The sequence below is a fragment of the Fistularia commersonii genome, chromosome 27 (assembly GCF_037954325.1).
Source record: "Fistularia commersonii isolate RoL2024-O1a breed Wild chromosome 27, RoL_Fcom_v1.0, whole genome shotgun sequence".
Taxonomy (NCBI): Eukaryota; Metazoa; Chordata; class Actinopteri; order Syngnathiformes; family Fistulariidae; genus Fistularia; species Fistularia commersonii.
Window position 1 is genome coordinate 3,533,963 of NC_141310.1, and position 27,618 is coordinate 3,561,580.

Sequence of the window (27,618 nt, forward strand, 5' to 3'; positions counted from 1 at the left end):
TTTGACTTTTTATTTGCTTTTTATGATTTTCTCCAACCCAAAGACAAGAATACACAGCATAAATTGAAAATATCCCATTTAATAGTTTACAACTTCTCATCTTTAATCATAATTTCATACTTTCAGTCTGACATTGACATTCACACTCACCTTGAAGCCACAGAACTGGGATTCAGTTCAACATGTCAAACTTGAATGGGGGGAGAAGGGGAGGTGGGAAAAAGGAGGGAGGAAACCTCATTCATTGCCTTCCCCCTAACAAATCAGACAGCACATTGTTTGAAAGGCAGGACAAGCCTGTGGGTGACAGCAAATTTCATTTTCAAAGTACAATGACTGATTTTTATTCAACAGGGAAAGTGAAGATAGTAGTAATTCAGATGCTCTTCAAAGCCCTTTACACACTAAATTCACCATTATTAAAAAAAAAATTAAAATAAATCAAATATCCTATCAATCCAATGATTGTGAACGTCCCTCACCCTCTTTAAAAAACATTAACAGGAGGCTACCTTGAGCACTAGCTGAGCAAACTCCTATATTGTACATGTTAGTACTGACCCATAAGGTGGTATGACCGACTTATAGTTCAACCATTCTTGCAATTCCAAAAAACAAAAAACAAAACAGAGTCTCAGGTCGAGAGTAAGAAATGACATTATTTACACCGGCTTTCACATGCAGCTCAGAAGCTGAGTTAAGATTGCAGCAAACATGTCCTATTTTAAAATAAAATAAAAAAAAAAAAGAGACAAAAAATAAGACATAACACACTCTTTCTTGATCTCACCCTGTCACTCAAAACACACACACACACACACCCACACACACGCTATCACCTCAAACGCTGATCACACCGCTGATGGGTTTTCGTTTCATTTCTTCCTTTAAGTTACAGTGTCCGACGCTTTTACGCACGGTTCACTTTTCCGTTTGTACATTTAAAAACAGCGTGACATACGATATATCATTGTAAGAAATGATCAAACGTGATTAACAAGGGGTACACACAGGTTTGAAAAGGACAATACAAACAACATCAACCCAAACAATCAGGAGATGTATGAAAACGCTTTCCCATCCCGTCAGCCTTCCATTTTGCACAGCTTCCTCTTGTGGTCATTAGCTTGAAGCACAGGCTCTCGTTTGTATTTATTTTGAACTAGTAAAGCGGCACTGGCATGCAAAAATCAACTAATTTATCTGTTGCCTTCACCGATACACATCCTATACGAGCGTGGTTGAGGTTATAAAAAAGAGCTTCAGATCAGTCCGACATGAAGGGGTCACAGCTCCGCCAGAGCCAAACAAAACAGATAAAGGTGTGTCGCGCGCAGGCAAAATAATCAATTAAAATTGGGCGAACACAAAGAAACGAGGGCTTGCTGTGAGCCAAGGAAGAACCCTACTGCTCCAATTATGTCTGATAATCTAGGAAATGTTGTGACCTCATCCCCCCCTCCCACACACACCCACACACACACAAGCACACAACAGTTTATATCTACTGGCTCAGAGGGGGGGAAAGGCCAGTGAGGTTAAGAAGCTCCCTGTGTTTGTTGATGTGAGGCTTCCTGGAAGGTGCTGCGTTCAAAACCAAACTTTTTCTTGGAGAGTAAATAAGAGTACACTATCGCAATCGAGAGGAATTGTTTTTTTTTTTTTTTTTTTTTGGACGAGTTAATTTGCCGGTTAAAAACGAGAGGCGAAAGGGAGCCTCTCACATTAGCATGAAACCTGTTCTTCTTTAGAGAAGCAGGGGCGGTGTTTGAGGGGCGAGCTGAGCAGATGGAACACGGTGCCACCTTCTGTCGCTGTGCTTTAGCTCTTTCAGCACTGTGCTCAGGTTTCTCAGAAAAGCAGTGTATCGTTCAGGCAACGTTGGCTAATTCAACCCTTATGCTCACATCCCAAGGAACCCCAACAAGTAGCCATGTGACTCACCACCTATCTTTGTAAAAGAGGTAAGGATGACACATCCAATCATGAATGGCGTATGAAGAATAAATCAAATGCAGATCAATTGCATCGCTTTAAGATTTTTTTTTTTGTACATATATGCATACAATTATATTATCTAGCTAACCTTAAGTCTTCAAGTGGGTTTTATTAATTTGATCAGCTTTTGTTTGTTTTACAACTATATACAATGTACAGGCAGCAGATCAAATCTTTTACAATGAATGAATGGTGATACACAGAAGTCTTGATGTTGACTCGATCTATTCAGACAATATACATCGTGAAGAATTGGAATTTTTAGAAAATGGTATCTAAAAAAAGGATGAAAGATAGTACAAGAGACAAAATTGTAAAAGCCCTCAATATGTACAGAAAAAAGCCAATATAGCATTTGTCAACGACAGAAAAAGAGTTAAACTGAAATTATTTTCTCCATATACACATATTGTAGCTCAAAAATATTTCCAAAGCTAATAGTCTCTCTGATTTGGTCACAGAAGTTAGATAACGAAGCATAGTGAACAGAATATACAGCCCGATTGAACATCCGAGGATCTCAACAAAGCATCGTGGGGCTGGTAAGCTTGTTAGGTAATGAGATGTACAAACTACCAATTCTTTCATTCAGATGCTCCCCTTGATTGCATTCATCAGTAAACTGCCACTGAAAGTTTCTGGAGAGAGAGAGAGGGAGAAAGAGAGAGCGAGAACAATAGAGAGAGAGAGAGAGAGAGAGAGAGAAAGAGCGCTAACATTGTGAGGTATTAAGGTTACTGTCCCCGACACCATGGTCAGAATTGTGATTTAGAGAAGACGAGAGCCAAGAAATCATGCTAACAGTCGCCACAGAGAAACCTGTCCCAGTACCACCTAAAGCCATTCAAAATCCAACATCTTCAGTGTCTGATGACGGGGGCGGGGGCGCGCTTGTGTACGTGGGGGTGGGATCTTAATGATATTTCATGTCAGTAGGACGATTATGCTCTAAACAATTTGAAACTCGAAGCCAGCTTGTGAGATTATCTATTAGCTGCCATTATATTTTTATATTTGCTTTGATTTCAAGTTTGTTTATTAGAATCAAGCATTTCAGAGCCTTTTAGTCATCAAACAAAGTCTGCAATGCAATGTGGGTCAATTAGGATCCAGTTGCAGAAGTAAGGTGCTGCTGTGGACGTCCAGGTAGGCCAGGCGTAGAGGATGACGTACAGTTATTACAGTTATTCATCAGGATATACAGAAACGAGAAGTTAAAAATGAACTGAATGAAGTGATAAACCGTTTCAAATCCATCACAGCCGTTTCACTCGAGATTTTAAATAAGATCAGCACACAAGCAGACTTACAAACAAAGCTCATACAGAACTCAATATTTCAGGGGCTTTTATCTAGATAAGTCAGAAAGGCACATCACTTTGATATCAGGCATAAATAATTAAGTCAATTTACTGCAGAAATTAAACATACGTCACAAAAATAGTGCCAAGATGATGACTGTCACGTTTAAGAAGACAGCCGCTGGGGTGGGGAAAGACATAAGGGGGAAGGGGGAGCATTCAGTGCATGTAACTACATTCATAACAAGCTTCATTTACATGTATATGGAAAAGTGACCCAAGTTCAACTAGGTTTAAACAACTCTGAAATGTGTCTAAATTGCAAGCTCGGGGATGAGGGGAACCAATTGGGAGATGTTTTGATGCTGATCTCTAACAGAAATGCAATCAAGTAAGAGACCATTTCAGGGCCAGAATGAACGACCGCAGAGGAATTTAACGTTGAATTTATTATTCAGATCTAAAACGTTACAGATCGTTATTTTAGGAAAGCCGGGAGAGGGCGGGGGGTAAATCCGAGACACATTTGATGAAACCAGGTGGTTTGGGTCTGACAATGCTCGAATCCTCTTATTTTTCCAACGGAAATATAGGATACATGTTTTGAGCAGAACCAGAAAAGTCCCTCTGAACTTGAGTCAAGCTGTGATTGTGAACCTAACATTGTCCCTATACCCTTTAAGAAAATTAATGTAATTCAAAATGAATACAACTCTAACAAGTCATATCAATGGTGATGTGGAGGGTAAAAAACAGAAACACAAAACAGGCAAACAAAAACAAATCCTGTTCAGAAGTTTTGACTGCATCTATAGAAGCTTTAAAAGCTTTACCTGCTGCCATCGTGGGATTCATATAAAAATTGAATGCAAAGCCAATCATACATATGAGTGGAGCAAAGTGATTATGAATTTTGGCCAGTTTGATGCAGAGTTCAGGAAGGGCAACGCTTTCCCTACAGTGAGTGGCTGGAGAGGCGGCGCGTACCACAGTGAATGGTGTGCATATGTGCTTTTGTGGGCGGAGGGTGAACGTTGAAAAACTAACACTACTGAGATTAAGAAAGAAAAGAGAAAGTTCGTTGATTGATAGGTTTTCCAAATTAGTCTAGCGATGTCATAATTGTCACTAGGGTCTTTATATAATCTCAATTTGTCTCCTTTGTTAGATGCTCTGCTTCTTCCCATGCAACTCCAGGGCAGCAATCTGTGGTGATGTCACAGGGGGATCCGTTGAAAGAGAGGAGGGAGGTGAAAGAAAAATCATTTTCATAGTTCCCTTGGTGGGGCTTTTAAGAGCAAAAGAAGCAGCCCATCATTGCCAGGACTGAGGGGGGAAGTTATTGACCTCAGCCAGGTCTTGCACGGGCGAGCCTTTCTGGGTGTACGTCAGCTTGATCCGCATTCGTAGCTGTTGCTAAAAATGTTTGTGAGGATGAGTGTGTTTGTAAAAAGAGGAACACATATGAGGCACACTCAAAAATGATCGAGACAACAATTTGCAGAGCACTAACTCACCTTCTGTGGGTTGAGGACTCTGATGACCTGTGTGACAGTTCCCTGGTTGAGTGCTGGGACAACATTACTGCTGGGGGAGAGGAGCTGCAGCTGGAATGTCTGACCGACAGATGGCGCCATGTTAGATGACAAGTTTTTGTTCACGCTATACTTGAGTAGAAAAGGTTAAAAATGCACAGGCTCACGATCCACCGGTCAATAATCTAAAAATAGCTTGTAATACTGAAGGCCTGAAATAGGACCGAGCTACTTCCCGTTCTGCGCAATCATTCCTCAGTCAGAATCCCGTTCTGCCTCCCATTCCCCAAGAGTAGTCTGAGCTTAGGGGACGTATAGCGTCTTTACTGATAAACACTTTTTAAGAGTCGTTATTTGGTCTTATCCTAACAGCGTTGTGTTTGTACCTGCCAATGACCAAATTCTGGTGTCATTTTCAGGAAGGAAAAATCTGGTACCAAAACTAATTCAATGAAACATTTTGATTTCTATGTTCTGGGTCCAGTTTGACAATGACTGAATAATTTAAGTAATACACTCAATGTCAACTTCATTAGATACCTCAAGTACCCAGCTGGACTTGTTTGGTGTCTGAACGGCCTAAATTCCTTATGGTGTAAAGTCAATAGTCACCTGGCCGTATACTAAATATATGATGGCTGTCTTACAGATGATCATGTCTGAGTCAGAACATGCTGCTTACTATTTTCTATCATGAGTGGTAAAAAAAAAAAGAAGCAACATTTCAGGGGGCCCGAAATGTATATTGCATTCATTCTAAGAAACTACACGCAGTAGGCAGTAATGATATTGTTATGCTGGTGTTTTGGGATTATTTCCAGCAAGTGTCAGACAGTGCTTGCTTACCTTTGGTACTGCAGCCTGAAAAACGAAGTCTGTCATATCTGTCTCTGTTGAATTGGAAGCGTGGATGGTGATGACTGCGATGTTTGGGTTGGGGTTCGCCCTCTCAAATGTAAATTCTATTTTAAGACCATTCTTGTTGTATGCCGTCATCGGAGGGATGCCTGGAAAGACATTTTGGATATAGATGGACATGGTAGCTAACACATACAAAAAATGTGCCATGCAATGATCAAGTACATCAGAGTTGGCATTTTAATATTAAGAAATCATCAATTTCATATTAGAAGGGTTTTATCAATTTGACTGACAATTTGAGAATGAATTTTTTTTTCTGGTAGAAATGAAGGCATATATGTCAACTAAACCTTTTATGGAAACATTTGAGGAAAACAATGAAAATACGGGTCACGGGGCAGGGGAGATGGGCATGAGCAGGTGAGATTCTCAGTGAATCTGGAAAAGTAAATGTGCATGGTGTACTAATAGACTTGTATACGGAGTTGACTTGGATGATACAGTACACCTTGAAAATTATTTATCAGTGTGCTGAAATGAAAAATTGAATAGATAAACCTGAAGAATAGATGGTGTACTAAGACACTCACCTGCGGATGCAGTGTCATTAAACAGGGGCTGTGAGGAGAGGCCATCCAGAAGAAAAGGGGGTTGGGAAGAGGGAACAGAGGGGGCAGGAGCAGGGGCTGGACCACCTTAGAAGGGGAGGGTCACACACCAGGGTTTTAGCGGACGAGGCAGATTTTAACCCAGCTCTCTGTTACTGTTACTATAATGTAGGTCTATAGTCACAATAGAGTGGTGATTTGTTATAAATGATGAACAGCCAGAGGAGCATTCCATACAAACTGCTGCCCAGCAGTAAACATTGCCAATGTCGGCGTTCATAAGTCCAGAAAACGCATAAAAATATAACATATTTAATCTTCTATGGGTTTCGCAGAATGGTTAACATTCTCTTTGTCAAACCCTGGCAGTACAATGCTGATACCTGCATTCTGACACAAAAAGTGGGGCACATTTCAAGGCTTTGAGTCCCATTCTTAAGCATCAGTGTAATTGATACAACCACAGTCTTTGGTACAATGTACACCCTAGTAACTATGAACCTGTGAAAGTAGTGCTCGGGAAAATGTGATTTGTAACAAACCCAAGTGACAATGCCACTAAGTGACCACAGCAGAAGGAGGCAGTGAAGATATTTGCTCTGGTACTGGCCGTTTTTTTTGTTATTTTAAATCCGTTTTATAAATGAGCTTACGGGGGAAACCTACCACTTAGAGACAGGTCACCTAGCAGATCCAGCAACTCTCCTCCAGCTGATACCGGTTTCGGGGGCATTGTGGTCTGGATTATAGGCCCCACATCATTCCCTCCCAGCAAATCTAACAAATCATTTGCCTTCAGGAAAACAAAAACAAGAAACTTAAAACATAACACGTTACTCAAAATGCATGTATGAGGTCACCAATGCACTTTTTATTCAGTCAGAGAAATGCACTGACAAATACAAGTTACTAGACAAGCACCTGGAATCTTACATTTCAAAAAAAGAATATCATTTTAAAGGTTTACATAGTTATCAAATTGCATAGCTGTTGGTAAAGCCATTGAAAAGACTCACCTGGTTGGCTGGCTGAGTGACCGGAGGTGGATGTTTCGGCTCCACAACGGAGGGCTCCGTCTCTCCATTGGTCTGTACAATTTCTGTCGGACCATTGGTGGCAGTTTTCTCCATTATAGGCATTCGCTCCAGGAGAGCTGGCCTAAAGTGGGGGAACAAACAAGGAATAATGGGTCATCATGGGCCAATTCCAGCTAAATGTATTGGATAATTAAATGCATAATTGACCGATGTGATGTCATCTGTGATGTTGTTAGAAGATGTTTCACCTCATGTGGTCGTATTTCTTGAAAAGTGCATTGTATTCCACAGCTCTTTGCTGCAGCTCCACATCAATGCTACTGCCATATATTGAAACCACCTTCTTGATTCGGCTAAGACAAAAACAAACAGGTTAGCTAAAGGGAAATGTTTGAAGTCCTTCATCACCTTGGCACACAAGTATTTGCAAAGATTCCAAGTGTAGAAGAGGTGTACAGTGCTGCAACTCACTTCACACTGCTGAAGCGTGTAGAGAGCTTCATGATGGCAGTGAGAGCATAACCCCGGGTCACGGGAGTGGATAGGTTAGAGACCAGAAGGCCTTCCAGCACATCCAGAACTTCATCTTCAGTCACCTTGTACCAAAAATCAAAAACATGTCACAAGTGTAGTTGTCAATAGAATAGATTCCAGGTGGGTCTTGTTCAATGCTTGGGATTCTTCCATTTGTACCTGAATGGGCTCTTCTTCTTCACACTGACCAGATACTAAGAGGTCCCCATACTCTCCTATGCACCAGGATGCCACCTGCACCAGAGGTTGCTAAAAGAAAAAAAGGGCAGAGAAACACATGGCCAACTGTTATGAAGTTTAAAACCCAAGAGTTTGACTGCCTCAAGTTGTCTATGAAGAATTTCCGTCATCCACACGATGTTACTTGAAGAAACGATTTCAATCAAGAAATTAACCACAGTTGCCAAGATGGGATTCATCAACAACTGCCTCATACTATGACTCTCACGCTCTCACTGACCGGGAACAGCTATTACATATGCATTTAGTACATTTAGTGCATATGCATTTAGACATTACAAAGTAACTGTATTTTGCAGAACAGACTATAAAAGGGGATTCAAAACAGTAACATTACCAAAATAATTTACTACAACAACGTAATATCCAGCATAAGACAACAAAGCCCGCTCAACTCGTCCATTATGTTTGTTGTCGCTTAGAAACCCTGCAAAATTAATGTTTGAAGAAGCAGGATATAAAACTGTCAAATCTGCTGTCAATCTTTTTTGGGGTGTTGTCAGTCACATAAAATGACATGGCAAGAAATGTAATTACAGTGTCCTTGTAGATGCTTTTAGCTGGTAGCCAGGAAACATTGTAAAGTTAAATCTATGACTAAACACCAAATAGGAACTGTAACCCAAAGCCAAAACGCACTGACCTGCGAGATGTCGTCCAGCAGGGCTTTGTAAAGTCTCTGTACTGTATAAGCATGCATCTCGACACTGTTTGTGATGAGCTGGATGAGGTTGGGAACAGAATCGTCTCGCACATAGCTCCCTGCCTAGAAGAATGAGCACAGGTGTCAACTGGAAGCTCAAAAATAAAACATTTAAAGTGTGTAATATTAGAGCTCTAAAATTAGAGGCACTCGAGCATTTGAGATTTACATACTGTTGTCAGAACTCTCATAATTGTGTCTATATGCCATCTTTTTGAAGGGGCGTACCTGCAACAAAAATAACAGATGACAGTATTACTGACGACAAGTGACGATGTTTGACATTGTCTAAAATTACGACAATGACATGAGTGCTGTCAGATAATGAAGAGCATCAATATAGCATTTCAGACGATGGATCACTCATATTATCATCATACAGCATCTCTTTAAAGTGTCAGACATCTGCAATCCATGGCGGCGAAGTCACAAATGTTTGGGCCGTTGGATTTCAGAATGTTGGATAATGGATTCTGCAACACTGGCCATTGTTTCCCCTCAATCGGACTAGCCGATTTGGGGAGGAGAAACAATAAATAGATAAACTGAAAACCCATTTCTATGCACAGATATAGACTGTCTAGACAGGGAAACTCATGATTACTAGACTGATTAGTATTGAAGAATATACACTTGACTGAATTCCATTTCACCTAGCATTGCAAACTCTCCGTGAAAGAGCTTGTTGGCAACAAATTGGAGAATGTCATGCCAATGTGTATCATATTTTAAAATATATTCATAAAAACAATTATTCTTGTTGTGTTCAATATACTGCCAGGCCCAAGTTTAAACTGTGTACAGACAAAGAGCATAAAGTCTGCATGTGTCTAAGTTAGGAAAGTGTGTCACACTTCGACATGGACCAATCCCAAAGGCATTCCAAGCCTTGATTTTTCCACCTGAATCAGTTAAGGGGTAAAATTACAGTAGTGATAGCACAGAATGCGTTAACAAACCTGGGAAAAAAAAAGAAAAACAACAACAAACGAGCACTGCTTTAATATGTACAAAACGTGTGTCAATCCCTTACTTTTCAGCTGCTAGAAAGACTCCTGATGCACAGTCTGCTTTGAATTCTGGGTCACAAGAATCCAGGAAGTAGAGCAGCTCTTTCATCATGCCTCTGATATTGTTGCCGTTCACCAGAGCGAAACTCAGTTCCATTGCACGTCTATACCGTAGTGAAAGGTAGATTAAGGTCAGAGACAACAAGATGCTTAAGTCTTAAGCTTGTTTCTTCCCATAAAAAAGCCCTGCATACATCCCTCTCTCACCTTTTGATAGACACATCTAGGTCTTTTAAACAATCAACAATAGTGCTCCGATGCCTCTGGACTGCATTGTGGTCTGTCTGTACCGTCTTTAATAAAGATGTCAATGCCACATATCTAGAACAGAAAGTTTGAAACAATTAACAAGCCCTTCTTCAACTTTCAGGATTTTCATATGACTCAGCAACTGTCATTCCATTAGTGCACTTTGAACTGAATTGCATTGGTGCAAATCAAACATGACATTTAGCTTGAAGGAAAAGTATATCGAATTAAAACACGATCCTGCACAACATTTGATATGAACTGAATCAACGAGGGAACGACCCAGAATATATGTTTCTGCTGTAGACAGGAGAGACAACCAAAAAACCCAGAGTTCATTTGATCTTAGAAGAACTACACCTTGCATGATGCTCAAATAACAACGGATGAAAAGAACAGTAGGTTTCCTGAAATAATAAATCTGGGCTATATCTAAATGGCAGCCTGACTACTAGCTGTGCTTTCAAGTGCTGACATTGAATTAATTACCTTATATTTTTGTCGTTGTTGAGGAGGAAGCGACCTAGTATGTTAATAGCCAAAACCTGTGGGATAAAAGGCAGTTAGACGAGCAAAATAAAATTGTTCTTAGGAGCTTTTCATAGAGATTAAATGGGCTCACCCTCAGTCCACTTTCAGACTTAATGTCCATTATAGTCAATACAGTCTCGTACAGGATTGCGTTGCCTACATTTTTACTTGTCTCCGTGTTTGTAGCAACCTAGGGGTCAAAATACCAGATATTCAACAGAAAAACAAAGAATACAAGTGCCTCGAGGCAGAGGTCAGTAGTTTGTTCTAACCTGTGCAAGTATGTCATTCATTGCTTCACTGGAGTCGTCATCACTTTTGCCTAAAATTCGCAGTAGTCGTAATATCCGCACCTAACAAGAAGAGACATTCCAGTCATTTTACACTACATTTGACAAAAGTCTGTCATTTACACAGTTTAATTGTGGCTCCTGGTTTGCATGTTTCAGGCTCAACTATTATTTTGATTATTTTATGACCAAAATATCATCTGTTTCCACTGCATGTGTGCAGTCCAAGGGTTCTATTTTCCAAAGTCCCGATATAGTTGACATTGATCTGCATGTACAGCTATCGTGTTCATTTGAAAGTTTTGCTAAACTGCCTTGATACCCACTTTTTTTATTACCTCAACGTTTAATATGTTTCTACCAAGGTCTGATTCAATTAAACTTATTAAATTGCAGGATAACTCCAATTTTCAGAAGTCAATTCTGGTAGAGAATGTACTCAAATTTGAACAGACTCAGAAAACACCCGGTGTAAAAAGCTGCTCCTAGTCATGGTTTGCATGAAATAGAATTATGATAATCAATAAATTCACATGATAGGAAAGGTATTTTGCCTTACTCATTTTATTCTTTGACCCAGGAGCTAAATTTAAAGTGCGGTACCTACTGGCCACTAGATGGCACATCTTACACCAATTGAAATTTTATTCAAGTCTTCACATCATTATATTTGAAAAGGTACTGCCAATGAGCGCTGCTTGAACCAAGATGGTAATGGTACATTTTTCTTTAATCAATGTTATTGGCAATCTTGCTTTAGTGCTATTAAAATAATTTCCTCTCAAAACTTAAAAAGGATGTCAAATAATTCAAATAAGATTTACCTGCAAGAAAGGATCACTTATGCCTGACACGTCATGCTCAGGAGAGTATCCAGACATGATAAGGTTCTTCAAGATTCTCACCAACTGAGGAACCAGCTACAATAAGATCAAAAGCATAAGAGAAAAGAGATGGGATCGCAATATTTTGTTAGTATTTTCCTGTTCTTCATCAGAATTCACAAAAACAAAAATTGCAAAAAAATGGGAGTGATTAACGATTTGTTAGACTGTACATTGTTGTTAAAACGATTCAATTTTCAACAATCTAGAATGATAAAATATAAATCTCGAAAGAATATGAATAATCAGCCAGGAAAATCTGGATTTGAGTTAAAATAATCTATAACACCACCTCTGATTAATAAAGGCCGTATGTCTTGGCAAACCCTAAATGGGCATGGCCAAATCTTTTTTTACCAACACAATTTCAATCTATCTAAATATCAGGATAAAAAGACAAAGAAACAAATAATTAAACAGCAACCTTTCAAAAACAATTAAACATATCTGAGCAACAGACTCATTGGGTTACTGAGTTCGATAGGAAACTGTCATTTTAACTTCCTCGTTAGGAGTGATTCGGGGAGATTCTTGCTGCGCTACAACAAAACACTGATAACTAGTTTCCTGTCCATCAACTGTTATAGCGGACAGTCTCCTGCTCAATTACAAAACACAGCATGCAAATACAACAGCAGTGGGATTTTTAAAATGTGCATCCTCTGCACCCCCAGTTTTCCAGCTCTGCTATTTGATGAGATTAATCAAGTTTTGGGGTGAATATTCTGTAGAATGCACGAGGGTAAAAATGAAAAAAAAAAAAAAAAAAACACACCCTGACTCTGGGTATGATGACAAACAAGCAACCCAGAAAGCCAGTGTGTTCTGCCCAGGGAAAAATGTTATCTTAAGCTTCTGCCATAACACAGTAGAGCAAAGCTTGTCTTTACTTTAATGCATATAAAACGCCCCCACAATCATTCAGGCCCTCTTACTGTGACACAAACATAGTGGATATCATCTGCTTCTGGTACCAACACCCGTGACCATCAAGTGAAAACACACCCACTCAACTGCTTGTTCATTGACAGTGATCAAATGAGGTGCATCTTAGACAAATGACGTTTAAAATAATTGCAAGGAGTGACTGACAAATGGGCCAAAAATATTTCGTAATATCCAAAACACTCGAATAGTAATGATCACTGTACAACATAAATAAATTAAATTTATTGATTAAAAAATAAAAACACCATGACATTACTAAACACATATTTTGTTATGTCTGTGGTGATGTGAGGAGTGATTACTATTTCAAGCATGCACCAGCTATGAGATCAGAATGTACGCTTACCTTCTCATTCTAACACAATGCAGGAATTGTAACAAAGACAAATGACAGAAAAAATATGAGGTAGATGTTAGGGAGGGGAAATTGGAAATCATTCACTTTCAGAGAGCTCAAAATAATGTTTAGATTATGAGTATGAGGGGTGTACTTCTGGGACATTTATGTTACACCTATAAAAGACGAGGTACAGCAGCAGTTGAAATATAAAAAGAAGAAAAAAAAAAAAAGACAACGCTTGGAGATAAAAGACTAGGACATTTTTTTGAATACAAAGCAAACCAGTCTCCAATTCACAATCCAAACCTAAAATAAAGAAAGAACTATTTGTTTCACTTATCTACACTGAAAGAAAGTGTGTACAAAAAGGGAGAGTGAAATGTGACATGAACTTAATACAAATGTACGGCAAATTATTCCTTTGAAGTCCTTCAGTTAAAAGCATGATTTCGTACCTTTCTGAAGTGAGCCAGCATATCGGGACTTCTTTCACACATTTCAGTGAGGAGGACAACAGATGTATGAAGAACACCTAGAAGAATAGACAAGGAAAAGCTCATTATTTTGACTGGACCTCAAAGCCTACTATTTACTTTTTCAACTATATTCCCTAAAAAAAAGGGTTACCAGGCCTTCCAATATGACTACCACCATCAGTTGCTAAGTGACAATAATTATGCACGAGTAACATTACAATGAGTACAAATCCAAATGTGTCCTGATCCAGGATTTTTTGAATACGAGGTAAAATAGGCTGTTCAATGTGAGTATTGCACAGATTTAGCAACAGTAGCATGCAGAGCGGTGAAGAGATGGGTTCAAGCAGGTCAAAGAGGTGAAGAGACAGTTCAAGCAGGTAGGTGTGGGCTGAGAAAAATGTCAGGGGTACTATGCAACAGAAGATTATCAGCCAGTATGAAAGCAAAGGTGTACAAGACAGTGTTAAGACCAGCAATGCTGTATGGCCTAGAAACAATAACAATAACAAAAAACAGGAGGCAGAGCTACATGTCGCAGAGATAAAATGCTAAGGTTCTATTTGGGAGTGACCAGGACGCATACGATCAGGAAGGAGTCTATCAGAGGAACAGCACATGATAGATGTTTTGGAGAGAAGGTCAGATAAGCCAGACTGAGATGGTTGGGCTGGAATTGCTGGAATTGGAGCTGCCAGGCAGGAGTTCTCGAGGAAAATCAAAGAGAAGATTTATGGACGTAGTGAGAGAGGATATGAAGGTAGTTGGTATGAGAGAGGAGGATACAGAGAATAGGGTTGGATGGAGAAGGTTGATTCACTGCGGCGACCCCTGAAGGGAAAAGCCAAAGGGAGAAGAAGAAGAACATGCAAAGGAGTGCACCTTTTCTGAACTTCAATTCATTCATTCATTCAATAATAATAATAATAATAATAATAATACTCCCTGCAGGGAAATTTGTTTTCTAGAAATTAACCCTTCATGGATGTACCGTGAGCAATAGGCATGTCATCCACCAGCGCCAGGGGAGCAGTTAAGGGTTCAGTGTCTTGCCCAACAACATGTCGACAATAGCAGGAGCCGGGAATCAAACCAGGAATGTTCGGTTCCAAAGACGATTGTTCTACCTCCTTCACCATGCTGCCCCCTGTCGCTGTCTATACTGATTATCATGCCCTCAGGTAGCAACGTGGCTAGAGCCAATACCAATGTGTTGTGGGTGAGAGATGAGGTTTATCCTGGACCTCTCATCAGTCCATCAGAGAACCCCACATTGACATAAAACCATTCATCATGGAAATTTAGAGCCTTCAATTAACCCACAGCCACTTTTTGTATTGTGGGAAATCCCGCTGAGACATGTAAGGACGACGCAAACTCCATCCAGAAAGGCCTCGGTCAGAACCGAGCCAAGAAGCTCCAAGCTGCGAGGCAGCACAATTCCACCCTTCCACATCACTGACAAACGTCAGCAAAAAATATTTGGAGTACTGCGGTTGCCCAAAACATAAAGTGCAGAGGCAGTGCGTCGTGTCATGCATACTTCAATATTGCACATGTACTGACTCGAGAAATTTGCACTAGGGTCTAAGGAACTTATGGGCTTGAAAGAGTGTTAAGATGATATTTCTGCTTCCAGAATTTCCAAGATGTTCAAGATCACAATGCCCCTTCAGTTTCCCATTTCCACACATATGTTTAATGACTACACTAACGGTACAGCTAGGACTCTTGTTACAGTATCTTTGTGAAATGAAGGAGCAATTTGAAGTGTTTCTCTCTCTTTACCATGACTCCTGTTTTTTCTCAGATTTACAGCAGGTTGGCTGCGATAAATATGAGAAAAACATGCCAACATCGAGAAAAGGTTTGGTAAGTTCAACTGAATTTTATTCAGATTTTTGTTTATTTTTACCCTTCATCAATAATAACTTCAATTGCCAAACCCAGTGATGGTTTATTTCCTATGTAGTTTTCAAACACTAACCTTGTTACCAAAAAGCCCTGCCTAGGATTTTCATATTTGGGGACAAAGAATTTTGGCAAGCTCCTCCACTTGATACTCTCTTGCCAAAGACACTCTGGGAGAAGAACAGCAGCAGCCCATTTGTTCGTGTGGTACAAGCAGACTTGCCGAAAAAGCTAGTAAAAGCTGTTGAAACTCACCATGGTTCTTCTCGCTCAGCAGGTTTTTTGTGGCTGGAAGGAACATTTCCATAAGATCCGGAACCTTCCTGATGACGTGAACTGCACACAATGCCGCCTGTAAACAAATATTATAGATATAAATACATGGCACTGTGCAGAAGAAATATCACTGTCATGAACTTAGTGCAATATTTCAATACACATGCCTTTATAGAAAAAAAAAAAAGTTGACAAGTATCTGTAATGAGCCTTCAGATATTAACATGTCAGTCAATATGCAACAATTAAAATGAAAGAAAAAGCAGCTTACTTTTTTCCTCAAGTAGGAGTTGGACGTTTTAAGTAACTTCTCTACCTCCCCAGCCAGGTCACGACACATTTCTGAAGAACCCATGCAGCCCAAAGTGCACAAAGCCAACCCCTGGACATACTGCGTGCTGTGATTCAAGTCACTGGGGAGGACAAGCCACAATGACCAATGTAAATTCAGACACCCACAAAAGGAAATAAAAGAAATACATATGGAAAGTGAAATGGTGTATATGATGACGCAGCAGAGGGTCCTCAACTTACTTCTTAATGCAATTTGTCATTAGTAGGTGGACGTCCTGCCTCTCGTCCAATAGCAGCATAGCTCCCAAATAACCTATTCGTTTATCAGTGAATTTCTGGGATGCAATCAACTTCAGGCACTCCAGCTGCAAAACATGCCATCTTGTCACAAAACTGTATGAAGGAGATTTGCTACAAATGACATGCCTCTGATATTGCAAATCACTCTGCCACTAAGGTACAACATACCTGTCCAAAGTGTGCAGGGTAGCCCAACATGTGCATATAAAGGAGCTTTGCAACATTTCTGCAACGATATGTATTGTCTTCCTCTCTAAAGGATGAGCGGATAGCAGCACACTCTTTCTGGATCATCTCACGCTCCTCTGCCTGGGTCCGCGCTGTCCGGATTGTCCGGATCAGCTCCCGCAGTCTAATTGGAGCTGGCATTCTCTAGAAAACATGGAGGACGGAGAAGCAGAAAAAAAACAAACATAAAAAACAACAAACTAAAAATAATTCTTTATCCTATTAATTACAATTTAGTGTCAGTTGTTCTAAACATTGTGCAAGAGGACGTTGATTCGGACAAGTCTCTAAGAGTGAGAACTGGCTGTACTCGGAAAAGTTTGGCTGTCTTGATTATTTTAAACAGGCATTTTAATAAATTCACATTTAGAAGGAAGAGAGAAACCTGTTGGAAAAAATGTTTTGGAGTGACTCAGAAAGTCACTGTGGGTCTGGTTTCCGAGTTTCGACCCCATTCTTCAATTACCCTCAGTTGTTGAGTCAATGTAATCGATCTGAATTAAACAATGTATTTACATGTATATAATTTGAAAGCGTATCTTTTCAGCGTAAAAGACCCAAATGCCTTTCAGCAATGATATAATGAATACTTGACTTCTGAGATATTACAGGAAACACATTCAACTTAAAGTAGAAAGTCTTCGAGTGAAAGGAGGAAGACAGGTGAAATTCTATTCGTTTGTTGAGGCAGCACACGATTAAACATTGATGAGAAGTATAGGCATTGCCTGTGTTTACATGCAGTCTGAGGTGCGGACATATGAAAGACAGGGTTGCTAAATGATTGTTATTTCAATGGTATACAATAAAAATGACAGCGTATCAATTGCTTAATTCGTTCAGTAGTATTCAAAAGAACAGACGGACTGGGATAAAATGTATTATTCACACATGCAGAATGAAACCGCATGGAACAAAAACTGAAGTTCTTCTACCAGTGCCCTTTACAGGAGACGTAAGTCAGAAAAACCATACAATGATAAGTCTCTGTTGATGTACTATTATCAGTATAAAATAAAGCTAAAAATATCTCGAGAGACAATATTAAAAAGCTTTTTTGTAAATCATACTGACACATCAAAGAATGTTAAAATGGCCATCATTGCACTGCAACCCTAACTGCAGATCATTTTCTATCATCGTGTTGTTCTTTCCAATATACCAATACAAAAAATAATCTTTTTCAATTTTAACACATTATTAAAAATGTTCAGACAACTGCAAATCAGAGTATGTAATTTCCAAGATTTAAAATAACACGGAGCACACCTAGAATTTCACTGCTGTTACTGTTTCTAACCCAGATTTTACATCTCAAAAAGTTTCAACGATGGAATTAACAATAATAATACAAGATATAATGCAGATTTTTGCCTTGCACCGTGAAACTGAAAATTGTTGCACCCCTCACCTTCAGTTGAGCCAATCTAAAGTTTTACCAGTCCATTCTGGTGTGAGGCTTCAATAGGTTGAACTGTATACAAATGGGGTAAACCAAGATTTTTCACTTCTATACGGGGACTGAACAACCTGTGCCTGAGAAGCGGTTAGTAATTTACTGTCAACACAGACCGGCACCATAAGGGATCAAATTTCAGCGCGTGTGAGTGTGTGTGTCTGTGTTGTGGGATCAATAAAATATTGCATTACAATTTACAGTTAATAATTATCTTTCCTTAGTTTTTTTTACAGAGGTTAAAAAAGTAGATTGACATTTGATGGACAAGCTGCCTCATTATCAGTTATGGCCATGAAAAAAAAAAACAAGCGATATAAAAAGTCTGGCATTGATCTTAAGCATTAAATATTCAAATTGGAGCTGTCCATTTGGACTTTCAATATGGGTCAAAGAATGAAAGCCATTATAAACCTCAAAAAAATAAAAACCTTAAATAGTTATCACAAATAAAAACATGTTTTCTGCAGTCATGCTCTTGGAGGTGACAGGAGTAATGTCTCCATTGAGCTGACTAAAATCTATTCTATCAAATAAAGTCATCTTGGGAATGTCTACTGAATGAAGTAAACCAATGTTTGTTAATGTGGGAACATCATTCAGTGTCTGGCTTAATATCCAGCAAATTTGAAGATCTACAATCTGGCCCAGTTCTACTTTTGCCATTAACTAATGGTGCCATTAAAACAGAGTATCAGGCAATCTGTGTTGGACCCGAAGGCTCAAGCCTGTGAAATGAAATGGCAAAAAGTACTTTTACGAGCGCTGTCGTAAATATACCATCAAGTGCCTTTTTTAAAAAGGACACTGAATAATAACTGCAATGCCATTGGTGAGCAACAGGTTCTGGATTCATTCTCATTGTTGAAGGGGATTATAACTGTGAAAATCCCTAACCCAAACTTGAGTTCTTCTAGTATGAGGAAAAGCAACTGCTCGCTGGCATCAAATATTTACAGCCCCAGGTCAATGCCAAGATTCAGATAACATGATGGTCTACTTTTTTGTAGAATACCATAGTCGCACAAGCAGGAATCCTTGGAGAACTGCATACATAGAATTAATTTTGAATATTTACCAGCACAGGTAAGCATCTGCAATGCAAAATGGCTGTTAGTGCAGCTGCTGCAATTCCTCATCCTACCCAAAATTGAATAGTAGTACGAAATTGGCAAGGGCCGATAAGGAGCACAGAAAATTTCAGGACAAAGTGGGAAGCGTGTCAATTTATCCAAAAAGCTGAGTGGCCATAATTAACTTCAAAGAATTCTAAGTAAGTATTAATTCTTATAAAAACTACATTAACAACATATTTCAGTTTTTTTTTATTATGTAATACACATTAATTTTTTTCCTTAGAAATCACTGGAATTGCTACATAGTCGACAATGCTCCATACAACTTTTGCAAAAGTTATGAGTTAAAGGCTGCTGGGTTTGGGCGGATGAAACAAAACCATTCTAGCTTGTGCCACTAGGATTTTTTCACTGTAGCTACTCAGTCAAAGACAGCATGAAAATGTAAATTTTCAAAATGATGTTTGGAGCATTGGTCAGAGAAAAAAAACAGCATAGGGGTTAGTAGAGCCATGTGTGTTTGTGTAGTGCGTGTCCATGTATGTGAGTATGACACAGTATGTGCAGCCTATCCTAGTTACTAAACTACAACTGATAACACACTTTTCCTTTCACAGTGGGATGTGCACCAAGAGAGGCAGGAAGGAAGCAAGCCAACACAGATATGGCAAACCCCATCAGAAGTTTCTCAGATCAACAGAATGATGAGTGTTTCTTCAATATCCTATTATTCATTGTTTGAAGATGGCTAGATGCCATTCTAAATTTGGGGGATTGTTCAAAACTCCTAAATAAGAGTGCATGATGGAAATAATGTAAATAAGCCATTCATTATTCTTTTATTAACTGTGGTTTTACATGGGTATCAAAAATTGTGGGATGTTGTTGACATTGGTATCAATTTTAAGGTTTCTGGTATTTTGGCATTCATAATTGCCACGGCAAGTCAAGATTTCTAGGAACAATGATCAGTCCTTAACTTGGCAAGGCAAAATGCAGTTACTTGACTGGGAGATTACGTATTAGAATACTAGGAGTCTTGAGGAGTTAGCAATTATTCACCAACAAACAGCTTAAATTATACACAAAGGAGGTTGGTGTATATGGTGCCATCACTTATTGATCCATAACTGTTTTATTTCATACCAAAGCAGAAAGGCCCACTGTGCTTTAGATTAAGAAATGCTTGGGTAGACATAGCTTGTGTGGCCAATAAAAGCTTTGCTCCTCAAAATCCTATTTTGAAAAATCACTGGTGCCACCACAAAATGAGCCATGTCCTTAAACATGTAACACTGCTACTGCCCAACACCCTGCAGTTGCTTTAAACAGCTATAACAGGATAAATTGATGCAGCAAACACAATGAACTATTTACTAAAATCAGTTTACCATTTCAAACATGTTATCAAAAAAAAATATATATATATATTTTGAAAAATATTATATTCTTGGGCGTGGTAGGGAGTCAATTTAGTGCTCAAAACACATTCATGGTTTCAACACTATAACATCTTGCTGCCAATTGTCCAAACATATTTTGAAATCATCTTAACTTTTGAACTTATGGGGCAAATAAAAAAATGTATTTCCTCCAGTTCATAATCCACCGTTGTGGACATGTGTTAACAAAATGAGAGGATCTGTGACTGCAATTTGCATTACCCTTGAGTATGCGTCATTGACATTCAGATAAAGTTCATTTTCACACACTTTACATTTTATGCGTAACATTTCAGGATACTTCTTACATATTAGCCTTAATTGAAAGAAAGAAATGACTACAATGAAACTTTGAATTAGAAGGGATTTTTCACGATGATCACAACAAGAAGTCATGTTTTGGACATTTGAAGGATGAAATTGATTCTTTAAAATAAGACATCTTTTCATTCAGCAAAGTTATTCCAACCTGAAACCTACATTTCCCACCATGCATCTGCCCAAAGTTTCAACAATCAAGTATGAAATATATATATATATATATATATATATATATATATATATATATATATATATATATATCTAGCCAATTGCTTCAAGGACAGAGAATGGTCTGTAGCCACGAGGATATAAAAACATTTTTTTCTCTGCAGGTGTGGTGCTCAAACGCCTACAAAAATTATCAAACAGGCTGGAGGGTTATCGTTTACCATCACCTAATCTCTTCACCCAAAACTGTCAGAGGAAACATGATAGTGCACCTGGGGAGAGCTCACCTATGTTGCATGTTTACAATACAGTAAGTGCTAAACTCTCTCTGTAACAAGGAATTAAGGTGTGAAAAACAGTCAAACGAAATGGAATCGCAAATGACAAATTAGGTAAGACAGAAGCCCTATTAATAGAAATGATGTAATACCAGTGCAGCTTTCCACAACAGAGGTCTTTTTCAGGTACTTTTAAATGTTCATAACAAGCTTTTTCTCTCATGAGATTTAGGAGAGCGAGCCTTGAGAAGTGCTCAGGGCTTGACAACCAGCAACAAGCAGAAGGATTGCCACACCTTCCTAATGCCATAGGGAGTAGTCAACCTGTCGAGTCATCATGCACATTACATTGGATGAACAGATAGATAAACCTGTTATAGATAAATGGTGAAATGTTATGTGGAATACACGCTAATTGAAATGTCTGGAAGGCCGTTACATTAATTGACAAATGTTATTTAGTTTGCGAGACCTTTTCTGTGTCATACCTTCGACCACTTCCTGCAAAGGTCAGCAACCACAATCAAATTTCAAACTCTGAAAGAAAATAAGTGATTGTACATACATTTTCTTCAAAGCACAGTGGTCCACAGAAACAAGACACAGAGATTACAAGGGTCTGTCGTATAAATTACCATCTTAACAGTTAAAACGGCTTAACAAATATCCAACCCAAACCCAGCAGTGCCATCAGAGTGGTCCATTTACAAACTGGCTCTGGAAGAAACAGCTTGTACGTCTTGAATGACTCGACCAGCAGTGGCCGTGTCACATTCGATCTGCAATGTCATTTGTTCTGTCTTCCACACTGCTTTAAACCCGACAGACCTCTTTAAGAAGACTGGGGCATTGTGGCTTGCCCAATTTTGTTCACTTTGTAATTTGGTCCTTCTCGGATGTCCGTTTTTTTTGGTTGCGACTTTTGCAACTGAATTGTTTTGTTTGTCTACGGCTGAGCTCTTACCTACACACAAACTGAATAGAGATACTGTCCAACAACCTGTAACATCACACAACTAACAAGTTGGATCCAGCAGGTAGACCCACCTATCTTTATCCTTTTTAAACATATAAAAATATAACATACATAATATAATATAGTTTATATAATAATAATATAAACTTAAAAGATCCATACGAAAGGATTTGGTACTTTGGAAACATATGATAATTGAGTTATTTCTCTTTGCTTTCTTATGTTTGCAATCCTTTGAAGAATCCCTGGAGAGCTGTTAAAATATAGGAAGCACGGTAGACCACAATGCACACACAATTTCAATGCCCTGAAATGCGAGCATTTCTATTCTGTAAAACTATATCTTATTCAGCTCTGAAACAATGTGCTACTTGAGGCTCAAGCATTTAGTACTTCACTTGAATGAGAACGCTTCCTTTGGATAATAGTTTCCTTTTGAAATGCAACGTTGACTATCTCTCTTGTCAGACTAAGGACCTCACTGGTCAGCGGAGGTTAGTAAACAGACCAGGTTGGAAATTTTCAAAAAAGAATTTTTAGAATATGCTGAATGATCTGGAAAGATACACAGGGGTCACCCATGCTGAAAGTCACTCGTATTTGTTCACTTCCTATTGACAGTTGACTTCCTTAACGTTAACCGACAGTTTCTTTTCGCCAAGACAGGTGCCTCCTTCAAACTTTGAATGGAGAAAAGAAAAGAGAAATTACTTCGACAACCTAGCAAGCTTTCTTTATGGTACAATTAACTTCAAAACCGGAGTTTGAAATATAGTCCGCGTCCACAGCACACCGGGCTAGCTATCGCTAGCTTCCTGTGTGTCCAAAGGCAACGTTACTTTGCATGTGATGTAAACTTAGCCAGAACAGACTGATATAATTTCCAAACTCGGCGACAGATATCAAAAACCCAAATACAGTGTCACAGGTCAAACAACACCTTGTAAAAGTCAGCTGAGAAGGAGCTACTGGTAGTAGATATGTTCAACAGAAAGGGCAACATATTGAGGTTGCCACAATTACCTTTCGTGACAATATCCCCTTGGTATTAGGTTTTCACAAACAGCTTCCAAATATATATTCGGAGCTATTTCGCCTGCACCTGATCGCCGATTGATCAGGACATGATGCAGTTTAGGCCTTCTTGAGGCATTCGGATTATCATGCTAGCGAGTTCCCCGTGTCGTTAGCCGGCTAACGTTCTCTGGTCATTCGTTTATTTGACAATTAACGTTTTCGAATCCCAATACTATGAGGGCGGAAGCGGGTGGCCGTCGTCGCTGACGGGCAAAACGCGAATTCGACAGACGACGTTGTCACAAGGATCGGGCTTTGACAAGAGCACAAGACAGGCTAAATGTTTCTAACCCTGCGAGTAGCAAGGCTACATCTAGGAGACTGTGCTAAACATTCGAGCTAAGTTAGCTGCTGACAGGCACAGCCCCGGTGCACTGAGGGCTGCGACTTCCTATGCAGCGCCACAGCTGAGTTGTCAACGTAGATACACACAAACCGCTGATGATAACAACGACCACGCTCAATTCTCACACATTTCTGCCATTTTGTAATTCTTACAATATACTTACTAGCCGTAGTGATGCCAGAAAGTAACTGGAATCGCCTCTATTAGCAATGGAGGGAGGACCACACTAGACATGCAAAATGGTGGCTATTCCAGCCTCAGCACATCTACTGCAGGCGGAGGGTTACACTGACATGTCCCAGAGGTTTGGGAAAGAAGCGCGGACTGTCCGTCGGTTCGCTCAGTGTTCAAGTTTGTCATCGGCGCCCAGTAACGCTAGCTGCCGCCAGAAGACTTCGTCAGCCAGTGCCCGAGAATCTCACCTGATATGCCAATGTTCGCTGGACAATATGGGTAATAGTTTAATTACGCTCAGATGATGGTGGCCGATTGCGATGTGAGTGACTATGCCGTGCTAATAAGCTGTTTCTTCTCCATCGTTCTTTCATTGACTAGAACGGGCTAACGGTGATGCTTGTAAACCAGCTAGCTAACGGGAATCCGTTGCTCTCATTGACGCATCGGTCCTATTTAGTGAAGAGTTTCGAAGCGTTCAGTCTGCGCCCCGGTGCGTGTCGTCTGTCACCACTGTCTTAGACATCGGGGATTTCATGACCCAACGAGATCATTTTGTTGATATGGCAAAATCGCTCGACCCTGCGGAAGAACACACTTTCCCCCCTCGTCAATGTCGTGCTGCGGTCCTTTTACTCGTGGCAGTCAGTGATGACGACTGCAAGCGATGTTATGACATTAGCCGTGCAGCGGGCGAGTGCGCCATCTAGTGGCCATCGGCGGCATTGCAACCATGTGGAATTTTGACAAGTAGGCCTTTTGGACCGCTAATACTATTTCGACACGCATCAAATCCTCAAAAAAAAAGTCCTCAAACAAAGCAAGATTCTTGTGTGATTAAGGGTGCTATAGATATATTCCGACGCAATCGCTTTGATGCTGGATATTTAAGATAACCAAATCACCCACCTCCTGGCTGTGATTTGCTTCTGGAGACACATCTTCATGAAGTGCACAAATTGTGCTTGTTTGGATAAGTGTCCCTAAACATGAGATTGTTTTGATGTAGCCAGTGATGTGAAAGGAGTATGTAGAACATGTAGCTGATCTCCAGTATCTTCTTCTTCTCCTTTCGGCTTTTCCCTTCAGGGGTCGCCACAGCGAATCAACCTTCTCCATCTAACCCTATTCTCTGTATCCTCCTCTCTCACTACATCCATAAATCGTCTCCTTGGTCTTCCTTAAGACCTCGTGCCTCCAGCTCCAATTTTAGCATCCATCTACCAATATATTCACTCTCTCCTCTGTATGTGACCCAACCATCCCGGTCTGGCTTATCTGATCTTCTCTAAAACACCAAACATGTGCCATCCCTCTGATAAACTCATCCGTGATCCTATCAGTCCTGGTCACTCCCAAAGAGAACCTCAACATCTTCATCTGGCAACCTCCAGCTCTGCCCTCTGTCTTGTCATTGGAACTGTTTCTAGTCCATACAGCATTGCCGGTTTCGCCACTGTCTTCTATACCTTACCTTTCATTCTGGCTGATAGCCTTCTATCGCATAGTACCCCTGACACTTTTCTCCAGTATATCAGGGCCTAATAGGAAATCCTTTATGTATTTGGCCCTGGGATTTTTTTTTTCCTGGGTTTTATACTGTATTGACTAGCATTTGAATAAACATTACTTTTCCGTTTACACAATTCCACGCCCATTTAGTCACTTACTCCTATTTTTTGACAAAAGACTTATCGTGAACAAACAGTTCTTACAAATAGAGAAGGGAATTTTCTGCTCATAATGATGTAAGAAAAGTGGCTTTTATGGCAATGTGAAGCAGGTCCTCACAAATCTCAAACATTAATCAAGAGGTTAAGACACACTCGAAGGTTATACTATAGAAAATGTCAAATTGGTGCTGTATTTTAAATCTGTTCCTGATTGAACACGTCAGATTCTTTAAAAAAATTGCTTTGTGAATCCAGAACTGCTACAGATTTCAAGTCCTATGAATTTGTATTTTGTTGTCTTGGGTGCTTGGCATCCCACTGTGTTTTGCCAAACCCATGTATATGTTTTGAGAAGAAGTGCATGAATGTGGAATATTTTAAGGTTATGCTTTCCTTCTTCCATCAAGCAATGTTGATAACATATCTATTTTGTAGGGAAACGTGAAAGTTACATCAGACTTATTTTATTGATTCCCTTTGGGAAAATTGCTCTTCGTTGCAGCCGCTCCCACTTACACCGTACCGATAAAATATATAAGCATCATCATGAAAAAGGAAAATAAAACTTAATATGAAAATTAAAAATGAAGGAATATACAAGTATATCGATGGCTGGAATGCAAAACCTCCTACCTCTGCAAATGTTTTGATTTGGGATTTTTGCATTGAATGGTGAGAAATGGGATGGCTCCACATTTTCATTCCATTTGCAAAATAATCCCGCCCTTTCTTTTGACATAAATGTCACATGACAAAACTCCTATGTGCACAATCAAGCAGAAAAAAATAGGAAAAAACACTTATCTGCATTGTCAGTGAAAAAAATACATGCTATGTATTTTTAAATTATAACATAAAAATAGAATAGAATATTGTGGAAAATCTTAAACAAAGACCATACTATAATCAAATGAAACGTTTTTTTCATTTCCTGAAAAAAGTGTTTTTTTCAGATAGGATGTTTTGCACTCCAGCCATCGATATGTATCTCTAATTATTGCACAATTAACATTAATAACTCGAGGAATAAACCAAATTAAATGACGTGTGCGGCAAAGTTGCACCTAGATATTTTCAGGTATTTATTTTTGCATCGCTTAAAAATCGCGGTAAGACGCCCGGTCGTGTTTTCTCCGGGGTGCACTTGAAGGCAGCACGGTGTAAAAAAGCGTCTTTAGCATGAACTCCCCGTCGTCCCCGCGTTTTCCCACAATTCCTTGCGCGGCGGCTCCACCGCTCGTTTTTCTGCGGGCGATCAGCTGGGGGTTCAGCGCGGCGCTGCGGCGGGTGCACGGAGAGCCCGCGGCGCAGGCGGTCGGAGCTGCGCGGGGATCGGAGCTGCCCGGGGCCGCTCGGGGCACCGCCGCACAAAAAAAAAAAAAAAACAACAACAACAAAAAAGAAAAACAATCAAAAAAAAAAAGGAAATACACCCCCAGCCGATCCCAGAATGTGACGCTTTGAAATGCTCCGCGTTTGTCGCACAGGCTGCACTTGATCGACGGGAGGACATTTTTGTAGTATTCTGGTTCCCATCACCTCAGTGATGGTCTGTGGGTAACCGGGGTCAGGAGGAGATTCAAGGTTTTTTTTTTTCTTTCCCCTCCCGGGACAATAATATGTCCAGGCGGAAACAGACGAACCCCTTCAAAGTTGACTGTAGGTATTTCAGATGTTATTCCTCTATTACAATGTACTGACGTGAATATGTGTAGTTGCCACCTCCTTGTGAGGGTTGTGTTTACAAATCGCGAATTTTTTGACGAAAACTTAGGGTGGAGCCGAAGCTAGAGAAGATCTCGAATGTTTTTATGGATTGATGAAACGAAATCACCTTTTGTTTTGTTTTGTTTTGTTTTGAAAATGGAGTTCCTGCATTAGAATCACATGTCGTGGATATCTCCTGAAGCATATCGTCACCCTCTTAAAATAATCGCCTAAGTCATTTTTTTTTTGCAAAAATGTTTTTTTTTTTTTGCCTAAATCATCTCCTCATGATGCCGATCACCTCTGGCAA

The 27,618-nt window shown here is 39.7% G+C and overlaps 2 protein-coding genes across 8 annotated transcripts in view; one reads left to right on the forward strand and one right to left on the reverse strand.

Annotated features, from left to right (window-relative positions):
• Nucleotides 1-24,191, reverse strand: ap1g1 (adaptor related protein complex 1 subunit gamma 1). 4 transcript variants are annotated; one of them, XM_086174508.1, is made up of 24 exons: nucleotides 24,177-24,191; nucleotides 16,555-16,758; nucleotides 16,327-16,451; nucleotides 16,064-16,205; nucleotides 15,772-15,868; nucleotides 13,585-13,661; nucleotides 11,782-11,877; nucleotides 10,940-11,020; nucleotides 10,759-10,857; nucleotides 10,626-10,681; nucleotides 10,095-10,208; nucleotides 9,851-9,991; nucleotides 8,991-9,045; nucleotides 8,758-8,880; nucleotides 8,034-8,123; nucleotides 7,812-7,936; nucleotides 7,589-7,693; nucleotides 7,320-7,461; nucleotides 6,970-7,096; nucleotides 6,286-6,390; nucleotides 5,681-5,841; nucleotides 4,817-4,915; nucleotides 4,647-4,715; nucleotides 1-4,505 (listed from the first exon to the last, which is right to left on the reverse strand). In XM_086174508.1, exons 2-24 carry the CDS (start codon nucleotides 16,753-16,755, stop codon nucleotides 4,464-4,466), a joined length of 2,472 nt encoding a protein of 823 aa, XP_086030634.1. In that variant the 5' UTR covers nucleotides 16,756-16,758; nucleotides 24,177-24,191; the 3' UTR covers nucleotides 1-4,463. The 4 variants fall into 4 exon arrangements, with proteins under 4 accessions (XP_086030634.1, XP_086030632.1, XP_086030631.1 ...); XM_086174506.1 differs by lacking the exon at nucleotides 24,177-24,191 and adding an exon at nucleotides 23,918-24,017; XM_086174505.1 differs by lacking the exon at nucleotides 24,177-24,191 and adding an exon at nucleotides 21,991-22,020.
• Nucleotides 23,994-27,618, forward strand: part of znf821 (zinc finger protein 821) — a 15,847-nt gene continuing 12,222 nt past the window's right edge. For 2 of the 4 annotated variants that reach the window (XM_086174510.1, XM_086174511.1), the window contains exon 1: nucleotides 23,994-24,207. In XM_086174510.1, the coding sequence (XP_086030636.1) occupies nucleotides 23,994-24,207 (214 nt within the window). Of the gene's footprint in view, nucleotides 27,261-27,618 lie in introns of all 4 variants that reach the window. The other 2 variants (XM_086174513.1, XM_086174512.1) reach the window with 2 other exon arrangements.

Excerpts from the sequence above, each read along its gene's own strand:
- ap1g1 (XM_086174505.1), bottom strand. Across the intron at positions 11,878-13,584 it reads TGCTGGCTCACTTCAGAAAG|CTGGTTCCTCAGTTGGTGAG; the intron begins GTACGAAATCAT and ends ATCTTATTGTAG. Across the intron at positions 6,391-6,969 it reads AGGTGACCTGTCTCTAAGTG|GTGGTCCAGCCCCTGCTCCT; the intron begins GTAGGTTTCCCC and ends TCCCCTTCTAAG.